At 34.8% G+C, this 11,429-nt stretch overlaps 2 protein-coding genes and 1 long non-coding RNA gene across 7 annotated transcripts; 1 reads left to right on the plus strand and 2 right to left on the minus strand.

Moving 5' to 3' along the window:
- Positions 1–1,788, minus strand: LOC106398166. Of its 3 annotated transcripts, none has more exons than XR_007326293.1 (5): positions 1,558–1,788; positions 1,344–1,474; positions 1,154–1,235; positions 497–848; positions 1–431 (listed from the first exon to the last, which is right to left on the minus strand). It is a non-coding gene; the product is annotated as an uncharacterized LOC106398166 (long non-coding RNA). The 3 variants fall into 3 exon arrangements; XR_001279930.3 differs by having other exon boundaries at positions 497–575; positions 693–848; positions 1,344–1,766; XR_007326292.1 differs by having other exon boundaries at positions 1,344–1,780.
- Positions 1,789–2,755: 967 nt separating this feature from the next.
- Positions 2,756–5,698, minus strand: LOC106442652. 2 transcript variants are annotated; one of them, XM_048763060.1, is made up of 7 exons: positions 5,249–5,635; positions 4,513–4,599; positions 4,218–4,436; positions 3,956–4,111; positions 3,819–3,869; positions 3,595–3,732; positions 2,756–3,292 (listed from the first exon to the last, which is right to left on the minus strand). In XM_048763060.1, the coding sequence occupies exons 1-7, from the start codon at positions 5,405–5,407 to the stop codon at positions 2,906–2,908; spliced, it is 1,197 nt and encodes a 398-aa protein (XP_048619017.1). In that variant the 5' UTR covers positions 5,408–5,635; the 3' UTR covers positions 2,756–2,905. The 2 variants fall into 2 exon arrangements, with proteins under 2 accessions (XP_048619017.1, XP_048619018.1); XM_048763061.1 differs by lacking the exon at positions 3,819–3,869 and having other exon boundaries at positions 5,249–5,698.
- A 4,298-nt stretch (positions 5,699–9,996) lies between these two features.
- LOC106398102 (probable aquaporin PIP1-5) lies at positions 9,997–11,429 on the plus strand. Of its 2 annotated transcripts, none has more exons than XM_013838703.3 (3): positions 9,997–10,683; positions 10,795–10,935; positions 11,081–11,429. In XM_013838703.3, the coding sequence occupies exons 1-3, from the start codon at positions 10,057–10,059 to the stop codon at positions 11,174–11,176; spliced, it is 864 nt and encodes a 287-aa protein (XP_013694157.1). In that variant the 5' UTR covers positions 9,997–10,056; the 3' UTR covers positions 11,177–11,429. The 2 variants fall into 2 exon arrangements, with proteins under 2 accessions (XP_013694157.1, XP_013694162.1); XM_013838708.3 differs by having other exon boundaries at positions 10,006–10,683; positions 10,795–10,939.

An 11,429-nucleotide genomic window follows, 5' to 3' on the forward strand; every position in this document is an offset into this window, starting at 1 on the left:
TACCCGAACCGATACCCGAAATGCCCAGGCCTAATAAAGACGTTTGTTACAGAAGACGGTTGCTTGGTGTTAGACAATTATTACAAAAGACGGTTTATTGTTGTATATAATTATTTTTTTTGTTTATTAGAGACTCAAGGCAAGAAATCTCAGAGAAAGAGGAATTAATTGTTCTGCTTCATTGCCTAATCAGCAAACTTCATATGAGTACTGATGCAGTTCATGAATCTCAAATGTCGTTTTGGATAGGATTTAGCAGAGTTTTCTTACATCACAATACATGTCCTCAGCTATCCTCTCGTAAACCTCATAATCCAGCAGATGACCAGCATCATCAGCCCGGATATTGGTGAGCTTTGTTATGTCACCATAGAAACTTAACGAAAACAGCTTCGTCCGGGTAAGCAGCAACAGTCATCTCCACACAATACCTAATAGACAGGGTACAATGTTTTAGATACATTGTTATAAGGAAACAACTAAAACCGCTGTGTACCTGAAAACACCAAGGGCATTACTCTGATAGCAGAACATGCATGCAAACGATGAGGAATCCTCTGAAGTTTCCTTGCACACTTGGAGCAAGATATGTAGCACCATACATTTATATGAGTACAGATGACTTTCCCAGTGCAGATACATTCTATTTTATGCAATAATAAACAGAACTTAGAATGATGGTGGAGACAAACCTATTAAAGGTTGTAAGTGAACCTAAGGCTCGGCTGTGATGACAAACTGGCTAAGCTCAGCTATTGTCAATGGCTCAATCTTGAAGCCTCTCAACAATGAAGCTGTTGATGTAGTCCCATTGTCGTTAGTGACCAACCAGCAATGATTAGAGTATCCTGTGAGAGTATGTTCCATATATAATTTTACAGGACGTATAATGATGTAATAAAATATGAACACGATCAGTTCTTAATTGTAAAAGTAGCTCTCAACAAAAACTTATGGGGAATAATGTTACAACAATGATCATATCCCAAGTAAGTAACAAAAGCTTCAGGGGAATAATTTTTATAACGGAGACATGAATAAATTGATCTCCGGTGAAAACTATTAGGTTTGAAAGTTTTATAATATAAACATGGACAACACGAGAAAAGACTAAAAAAAACAGAAAACAACAACATAATCAAGCCAGAGTTACCTTAGCGTCCAGGAGGACAGAGGAATTACCTCACCGCCGCGCTTAATATTCATAGCTTCTCAGAACCTAAGCAAACGGACCGCTGCAAATCGGCCAGAAGGACAGAGGAATTATCCATTATGAAGATTGTTTATTAGAAAGCTTATGAATGTGAAGAAAGAACTAATGCATTTCATGGGGTCAAGCATACCTTTTTAATAGTTGAAGTTTCTGGCGGAGTCATTAAATGAGAAGCATTGAAGGATATATTGACGATGGTTGAAGACAGCGTTGAAAACGACCCTTCGCATGAGCGTAACCACAAAACGTTTCCATATTCTCCTAATCAGGATGATAAACAGAATCATCTCATTAATAAAGGATTAAACATGAAGAAGATATAAATGGAAGTGTTTCAATGTTACAGATGAAGATCACAAGTCACAGGAGGAAGAAGAGGGGAACCACAGAAGAAAAAAGGGAGACGAACCGTAAAATCCTTTCTGCGTGTAAAACACAGTTAGGCTTCAATCTGTTGAGCTATTGGGCTGTCTCGAAAGATAAGAACTGCAGTTTCCTGAGCCCAAAACCACAACGACCAGAGATAAACGAAAAAGCCCAAAACACATGAGAGTTAATGAAAAGTGCGGATTCGAGAGTGGACAGGTGTCGCGATGATAGAAGGCGAATCAGTGACATGTCGTCTTAGGTGGATAGGCTGTGACAGAAGTAAAAGCTTCTTTTATATATATAGATATATATATATATATATGGTATTTTTATATTAAAATTAAAATTCAATAAATACTTATAAAACTAGCACTTTATTGATTCGAACTCTAGTTGGATTGACAAATATACAAGTGTATAACCACTATACCACTTTGATTAACATATTAACTCATATATATTGTATATGTATATTTGATTCATTTATTAAATGGATACCCGAAACCGAACCGAAAACTCCTAAGTACTCATTGGGTATAAGAATGATTTATCCGATATACCCAGAACCGAATGGTTCCTACCCGAAACCGAACCGAATACCCGAATGTCCAAGGCTATTTATACCCGTGCATGAGCACGGAAAAAATCACCTAGTTATAATAAATTATGAAACTTATTTTATCTTGGAATTATGTTATTAACGGTCACAGAAAGTTCAAAGGAAAAAAAAAAGATCTGAAATTTAATTCTGTATATTAATACTGAAAAATATACGTTTCTCTTTCAGCTATAAAATTAGCTAATGCTAATCTATACAGAAAATTAAATCTTGTAAGAATTTCTACTTGCGTCCAAAAGTAGGGAACTTGCTGTATAGACTAGAAACGTAAATAGAATGGTTTTTGAGCAGAGGATGATCAAAAGCGAGCTGCTAATAAATGTTAATGCTATCTGTGTTCAAAAAACAATTTGTTAACAATCAAATACATCACCATGTCCAGTCTACAAATATGCAAAGAAATAAACTTGTTCTGATCAGAGAATAAACCAAATATGTTTCTGATAAACCAAAGCAATAAACTAGCCAATGCTCAAAAGCAAGCAGATGGGGCTTATTGGAGGAAATCATGGCAACTAATATAGTGCCAAAAAGTTTAACCAAACACATCAAAAAGTGCCAACAATACTTTTGTAATTCACTTCCTTCCTAAAGGGACATTTTGTGATACGAGCTCGACGGTAAACGTTAACGGAGATGAGTCTAAAAGAAGGAAATTACATAATTAATAGTCTAGAAGCATAAGGCTGTTAATTAAAGACATGTTAACGAACAGTGCATCCTGCAGGTCCTCCATAGAATATAGCCCTAGACCAATACTCACCACGACGTGATATCGTTTTGACGTTATAACAAGTTGGACTGCTTGCGTATACTACTAAATCTTTTGCTGGTGGCATCATAACTTTTCTTGAATAACGATCGATCACTCTAAGACCATTGATATAAGCTGCTTTTCCAAAATCATCTTGCGGGACAAATCCACTTCCCATGATTGGGCTTATTCTATTTTTATCTGCACTGAAAACTTCTCCTCCCCACCAAACATTATCTGCACCCTCGGCTAAACCATTATAACTGAACAATGGATTTGGCCAGTACCCAACTGGCTCGCCCTTTAGCACATACCACCAATCTCTTGTCAGACGTTCCTGTTTAAACCAAAACCAGTAAGTCTTCGTTTAACAAAAAAAAATTGAAACCACATTTGTAATTCTTTGTGGGTTTGGTTCGATTTAGTGCAATTTTATCTGATGAAGCCAACTCAAAACTCGTGATTTTTGGTTTATTCTAATTGGTTACACTAAACTAATTTTGTACATTTTAATTTTGTTGGGATTTGAGAAAACAATACTCATCGATCTATTGAGAAATTTTACTTCATGTTTTTGGTGAAAAATATCTAATTTCCACTTCCGATATGGGAAAATTTGAGAACATTGGTGCTATATACCTGATATATGCTGATTTCTAGATGATATTGTTTACCACCATACTTGGAAACTGGTCTGGCAACACTTCCTAGTGGGAACTTGCGGCTCACTTGTACGAACCCGGGACATAATGTATTGTAGCAACCTTTCTTGTTTGCCTGTTTTGAATAAAAAAGACTGATTTTACCAGTGTAGATGGACCATATGATGAAGTCAAAACTTGTAATATTTTTGAGAAACTTACACTCCAGGCTAGAAATAAGCTACTATGATTATGGTTCAGTTTCGGGGACACCTGGGAGATATTTTCTTTTTATGTCAAATTTATGGTTTTTATATTATTATGAAATTATTTTAAGTAAGAATTGGATTTGGACTTACAATCCATCCAGCTGAGATGGTCTCAAAGTCTTCTCTACGGCCACCTTGGACATATAAACTTGAAAGACTATATTGATCAGGCTCGACTTGGGGATCCCATACATTAATGTTTCCCTTTCCACCAAAATTGAGTGCATAGTACTGAGCAACGGCAGTCTTAATATAATCAAAAGAAAATAAAAAAAATTATAAGCACACGTTAGGGACCTTGGGGTTTTTCTTTTAGGAGGCCTCAGCTATGTGAACAAGAAATGATACTTACATAATGACCAGGTGGATCATCGTTCCTGTCCTTTGAAGTTGGTTTCAATCCTAAGGATTCTAAACGTTGGAATTGTATAAGATCTTCAAGTGTAGTTCTTTTAATAATCACAGTCCCAGGTGGACAAATTATGTCTTCTTCTTGTCGAAATGGAAGAGAAGTTGATTTTTGAGAAGTATTGTTATCTCTTGTCCATTTAGGTATAGTTGTAGGCTTTAACTGCATATGATATTTGAATCCATTAGAAGAAGAAAAAATCTGTAATAGGTTTAACTTGTGTTTTGTAGAATAAAACCTGAACAGAATGGTTCTTGAGCAAAGGATGATCAAAGGCTAGCTGCTTATGAATGTCGATGCAATCCAGTATATAACCATGTTTGCTCTGTCGAAATATAAAAGGCAAAGAAAAAGGTTATGTGCTCTGAAATGACTTCGATTGTTGCACTTAAAAGACACATGGTTGGTCCAAATATAACAGAGACCCAAAGTGAGGTTAAAAGTTATAGCCATTTAGTTTTTTTTTTCTTATACAAAATGCAAATATCTTTGGTTCTAATCAATTAGTATAGTTTTTTTAAAAAAAATAGGTATACAACATCAAAACTGCTTCGTTTAAAATATTGTATTGTTGAAACATGATTTTTTTTGTTCCTTCCTACAATGTAATTGCGCTAATTCATTAAATCTCTTACATAGATATATTTCCTAAAAAATTTATGTTTCCATTCCCAAAATCTGCTTTTATTTTTTTTGAACACAAACTTAGTTTCATTCATACTCAAACTTCTTCACTACAATAGAAAGAGGGAATTATACATCCTCTTAAGCAATAAGCATAAACTACAACATATATATAAGCTAAGCAAGATAGATCTTCAACCGAAGATAGATTTTATGTTTCCATTCCCAAAATCTGCTTTTAAACCGTGATTGTACATAGAAAGATAACATATGTTTCATGTTCAACATTTTCTTGGTAATTTTATGGAAAAAATATCAGAAGGTTAAGAAAACAAAGGGCTAAGTTTTACTTGGAAACTTTTGATCGCAGGTTTATTGATATGGTTGAGTAGTTTCTCCAACTCTCTTTTCTTCTCTTGAGATGGTATTGTTTTTCGACTCTCTGTAACTAAACTGATGAGAGTTATGGTTGACAAAATCAGCAGAATAAACTTATTGGATGACCTCATGGAAAATCAACAATTTTAAAATATATTTTACAAACGATGAATGAAGAAGCAGAGCAACTATGGTATGGATTTTTTTGGGGTAAAACTATGGTATGGACTTTATGTAGGATATATCCTACACTGATCTGAAACCATTAATAATATATGATAAAAATCTAAAAACTAACCAAATAAAATCTGAAAATATTGAACTAACCAAGAACCTATAAATAGTGTCTGACAAGTGGCTCCTTTCTTTTACGCTTTTGCGGATGCTGAGACGAAAGAGATGTACTAATAAACTGCAAAAAGATTTTTTTGCTGTATTTCGTGCCTATAAAAGTATTTCAAATAAATGTTTAAAAAAAATTTAAACAGAAAAAGAAAAATAAATAAATGATTATAAAAACAAAAATTAATGCAAAAGTGAATGATACAAAATTTAATATTTTTATTTTAATCATACTATTTTCAATCACACTTTTACTTTTTATTAATCATAATATCTTCTTAAATCTGACTTTAGTTTATGGGAACCAATCCAACCCCAAACTTTCACTAACAAGAGTTTCAATTTGGGTTTGCTTTATTCACATACTACAACATATTTCATTCATTTGCCAGATTAGGTAATAGTGATGAAGCATTGGTAGATAAGGCATCAACATTTTCGATGATGGCTACTTTGATTGTAAGCCAGTATTGACGATCGATATGAGGTGTATTCTGCGCTGTATGATAATAATAGGGAGAATTGGAAAAATGAGACACTTTGAACTTTTGTTTGTCACAATAAGACTTATCATACTTTTGGCAATTTTGGACATGTTTTATCCTTTTTTAATGGAAAAAATAGTAAATTAAATTTTAAAAATGTAAAAAAATATGAAAACTGTTGGAAACATAAGTAAGAGAATATATATGTTTAAACTTTTTTAAAAAAATATTGGAATCATATTTTATTTTATCTTCTAACTACAGTTAGAATACTCATTCTGGTAATCTACCTAGGTTACATGTTCGATTCTAAGTTTTAAACATAGATATATCAAGGGTATATACCGTAAACTAACATTTCTTGTATATTCTAACAAAGATAGAATCGGTTATGTTATAATCAAGAAAGATGTCTTCGGTATACCTACAGCTCGATAACGATATATAGCCACAACTCAATGATATAGGTCAGTTATATTACGTGACATAACTTGTTCTGCCTTTTACCTTATATGACGCCTAAAGGAAGAATACATTTCTCACCTACTATACGGTGTTCTGCTTAGGTAATGTACATATTCTAGGCAAATCGTGAAAATGTGGAAACTTTCATATTCGGTTAAAGAAGTTTCCTAAATCTAAACTAAATCTACCATAAATCTCTCAAAATATATTTGAGAATATTTTCTCCACGTTATTCTCCTCCTCCTCCTCCCACGATCTTTTTCTCTTCGTTTGTGTTTCTCTCTTCTTCATCCACAAAGTCACCTCTTCTCTCTATCAATACAACATGGTTCCAATCTATGTTATTTTGTATTGTTTATTATATCATTCTCTTACCAAAAATATCGAGATTGTATGCCTCTTTACTCTACAAAGTTAACGGTGAGAGTTTATGTAAGTGATGACTACTAAATGTTGCCACTTGCTTACCTTTATTGTCCAGTTTTACCATTTTCTTGTTTGTTTCTGTTTCTTGAAATATAATGTATGCCATGTATCGTATTATTTATGAAATTTATGTATTGTGTGAAGACGTCAAACAACTTCATGCCAACAAGAAAAGCAAGACAAACATTCAAGATCAACTTCATGCAAACAACTTAAACAATATGCTATGGAAAAAAAAGTGAATCAAGGCTGCAATGAGCTAACATTACATGGTAGGAGTAAAAACAAAAGCTTGGCACTGAACAAGAGTGTAATCAAGCTGATGCAAAACGCCAGATTTAAATTTCATAGCTGTCTTTATGTTCCAGATTGAGCTTGCTTGATCACATCAAGACCCTTGCATCAAAGCTATCACAAACTTCGGTTAAGCTCAATCTTGGTTAGCTATCACAGACATCAAGACCATTTCCTTCCTCACTGAGTCTGACTTGGATTGGTCCAACGTTAGGGGGATTCACCAATCCTTTGTCATCTCCATAAGTCAATATCATCACTCCAATCTTCAAAACAAATGTTAGAAACTTCAATAGTAAGTTCCATATGAGCAAGCACAAATACTTTTATACAAAACTAAAAAAGGATTTTCAAGATTTTCTTACTGTTCTGGCACTATAAGCCCAAGAATTCCGCCACACCTTTTATTTTTTCCTTCTTTATTTGTGAATGTGATGTCAAACATCTTTGCACCTTGTATACCACGACCAGTTTCTGGTATGAAAGCCTAAAACATAATCGCATTTACTGATTTGTAAATAAAGAGATTATGTGACAACTTCTTAATACATCAGTCCAAGTTTTTAAATGTAATTTTTACCTCTACGCTTGTGGTATAACGTGCACCTGCAAACTTCTTCTCACTCTTCATACCTTTTACAACTGGGACTGCAAAATACTCTTCATAAATGTGACGGTAATGGTCCAAAGCCTCAAGAACCTAAAAAAATTAAGCACAGAAATTAACATGTTTTTCAAGTATAGAAGTGCTTAAGGTTTAGATCACGAAGGAAAAAACTAGTGTTACCTCTTTATCTGCGTCTTCTTTTGTGGCGTGAGCAGTGTGTCCTTGCCAGAGGAACTCTCGGCTCCTGCGATGATTATAATTCAAGATTCAAACACACTTAAAACTATTAAGTGCCTTAACTCAAGAACTTATTAATCTACGAACACTTTGATTTTGTAATGAACTGTCGAAACTCGTACGATTTCGTTTTTTCGTATGTGAGAACGAAGAGGAGGATGACGAAAACGAGATTAAAGATGAACCATCTGACGAAACACCGATGAAGAACAATGATTTTCCAAGAACCCTAAACCGCCATGGATGAAGTCAAGAATTACGGCAGAGAAAAGAAGATTAAAAAAAAAATTAGGGCAACTTTACGTGTTTTACCTCAACCGTATCTTTTTTTCCTTTTTTTTATTTTTAATACTAAATCAATTACGAAAATCATTGTTATAATTATAATCATATTAATTGGTTTGTTTTAAGGGTATTATGGTATTTACAAGAATTAAAATCTTATTTTCCTAAATAATCTTCTAAAAATTCCATTGAGACAAATCTAAGGTGAGAATGTCCTTTTTTCCAATTTTCCCATAATAATATCATTTAAATAAATTGATAGAAACGTAATGTTGGATATGTCCATTTCATTTGAGCTGTAATATATTTGGTTTTTAACAATTATATAGATGTTGCGGTTGCTTAATCTTATGTCCATTCGTTTTCGCTGTTGTCCAGTCCATTTCATCTACCTACATCCACTGATTGTTGCCAAATGATTCTAACTTTCTAAGCTTAATAATGTTCAAAGACTAAACAAACCATTTATCCCCAAAAAACAATTAAACGTGTTTAAAGTCTTACATGTTTACAAAAAAAAACAAATAATGATAGCTAAACAGTCTTTACGAAAATGCAAAACATCGAAAACATACTTGTGTGCAATACCATTACCATATTGCAAATTAACATGGACTACCATGAATCTTAGGTAGATATCAGTTATGATAGACTAATTAAGTTATACTTCATCAGTTTCATTTTTATTGTCTATCTAATGCTTATGCACACTGATAAAATGGAAAATCTTATTAATAAATTTTGCATTGAAATTCTAAAACAAAACTTATTTTGAAACGAATTTTTTTCTTTACAATGACAATTAAATTGAAATGGAGGGAACAAGAACTGTCTCCAAGACACTGCATTTTTCTCAACTTATAAAAAAAAATGGTAAACCATTACCCGGAAAGAGAATGTGAAAGCCCCAATGACCACGCGCTGTGAAAATCTGGTGTGGTGCGGATTCGAACTCGGGTTCCTTGGGGATCCACAAAACGCCTTGACCACCCAACCACTGAATTAACTCTTATCAACTTATGTTAATAAAAAAAACTCTTATCAACTTATATAAACATTTGAAAATAATATATAGAAAATAATAAGAGAAATTTTCATGGTTAACAACTACATAGAAGATTTGTAAATTACTCGATTAGCAAACGATTAGCTGTGGAAGCACTGTAACCTACTGGTTAAGGTTTAAAGGCTTCTACACCTAGGTCTGGGGTTCGAATCCCAGACTATACAATTTATTGCAGATTACAGGAAATCCAGGTTTCAAGTTCCGGAAAAAATGATTTATTAAACAATTATGCAAACTACGGAAGAAAGGCTTACAAAAGATCTTCAGGCATGGTGTAAGTAAATCTGGTCAGGCGTGGATCTTCATAGGACGGCTCAGGTGAAGCAGTTAGGGCGTAGCTCTTCGTAAGACAGGTAGTATTGTCGAATCGTCTATGTAATCTTTCTCATATCATAATTGTAATATCATAATAAATCAGCTTAAAAAAAAAAAAGCAAACGATTAGCTTATAAATGAAAAAAATATTAAAATCTAGATATTTAATTGTTTGTTTAAATGGACCGGACCCGGCTATAAAAGCAGAGCCTCAACGTTTCACTTACTTCCATTCCATAGTGAGAGAGAAGAGAAACAATGGAGGGAAAAGAAGAAGACGTGAATGTGGGAGCAAACAAGTTCCCGGAGAGGCAGCCAATCGGTACGGCGGCGCAGACGGAGGGAAAAGACTACAAGGAACCACCTCCGGCTCCGTTCTTCGAACCAGGCGAGCTCAAGTCGTGGTCCTTCTACAGAGCCGGCATAGCAGAGTTCATAGCCGCTTTCCTTTTCCTCTACGTCACCGTTTTAACAGTCTTGGGGGTCAAGAGAGCTCCCAACATGTGTGCCTCCGTGGGTATCCAAGGCATCGCTTGGGCGTTCGGCGGCATGATCTTCGCACTTGTCTACTGTACTGCCGGAATCTCGGGAGGACACATTAACCCGGCGGTGACATTCGGTTTGTTCTTGGCGAGGAAGCTTTCTTTGACAAGAACTGTCTTCTACATAGTAATGCAATGCCTTGGAGCTATCTGTGGTGCTGGTGTGGTCAAGGGTTTTCAGCCAGGGCCGTATCACGCTAATGGAGGTGGAGCCAACTTGGTGGCTCATGGATACACAAAGGGTTCAGGTCTTGGTGCAGAGATTATTGGCACTTTTGTTCTTGTCTACACTGTCTTCTCTGCTACTGATGCTAAGAGAAGTGCTAGAGACTCTCATGTCCCTGTATGTTGCTAAAACTCTTATTCTTCTTGGATATTTTTGTTATTGATTCTGATTTATATTCTTGGCATAGAACCTAACTCATGTGTCTTTTGGTCATTGGACATTCTGAAGATCTTGGCTCCGCTTCCAATTGGGTTTGCTGTCTTCTTGGTGCACTTGGCCACTATTCCAATCACGGGAACTGGAATTAACCCGGCCAGGAGTCTTGGAGCTGCCATCATCTACAATAAGGATCATGCTTGGGGCGACCATGTAAGTTCCTTGTTTAATCACATTAACGGTTATACTAAGTGTGATAATTATGACACGCATCAAATATTGAGTTTTATGGGGAAAACTGTTACTTAAGTTGGTAATGTTATCGAGTTTGAGATTCTTCTTTTTTCTATATCTGCAGTGGATCTTCTGGGTCGGACCATTCATTGGTGCTGCTCTTGCTGCTCTGTACCATCAGATAGTCATCAGAGCCATTCCTTTCAAGTCCAAGACATAAGTCTTCCCACATATTATTTGATCATCATCAAGCTAAAATATGTATCAATATTTTATTTTACGTGCATTCCTCTTAGTGATCTCATATATATGTCTCTTGTGTGCTACTACCTTATTCTGCCACTGGAGTTCGATCTTGTAACATTGTAAATGTGTAATTTATTATGTACCAATGGAATTGTATCTTGTTACATTGTATTATTGTATATGTGCAAGTAACTATGTCAATGGAATTGTATCTTTGTTGGGCTACA

This window comes from Brassica napus, chromosome C7, assembly GCF_020379485.1.
Source record: "Brassica napus cultivar Da-Ae chromosome C7, Da-Ae, whole genome shotgun sequence".
NCBI lineage: Eukaryota > Viridiplantae > Streptophyta > Magnoliopsida > Brassicales > Brassicaceae > Brassica > Brassica napus.

Excerpts from the sequence above, each read along its gene's own strand:
- LOC106442652 (XM_048763060.1), bottom strand. The coding sequence starts at position 5,407 with ATGAGGTCATCCAATAAGTTTATTCTGCTGATTTTGTCAACCATAACT. Across the intron at positions 4,600-5,248 it reads CTGCGATCAAAAGTTTCCAA|AGCAAACATGGTTATATACT; the intron begins GTAAAACTTAGC and ends ATATTTCGACAG. Across the intron at positions 3,870-3,955 it reads CCATCTCAGCTGGATGGATT|GTGTCCCCGAAACTGAACCA; the intron begins GTAAGTCCAAAT and ends AATATCTCCCAG.
- LOC106398102 (XM_013838708.3), top strand. The coding sequence starts at position 10,057 with ATGGAGGGAAAAGAAGAAGACGTGAATGTGGGAGCAAACAAGTTCCCG. Across the intron at positions 10,684-10,794 it reads CTAGAGACTCTCATGTCCCT|ATCTTGGCTCCGCTTCCAAT; the intron begins GTATGTTGCTAA and ends GACATTCTGAAG. Across the intron at positions 10,940-11,080 it reads TGCTTGGGGCGACCATGTAA|TGGATCTTCTGGGTCGGACC; the intron begins GTTCCTTGTTTA and ends CTATATCTGCAG.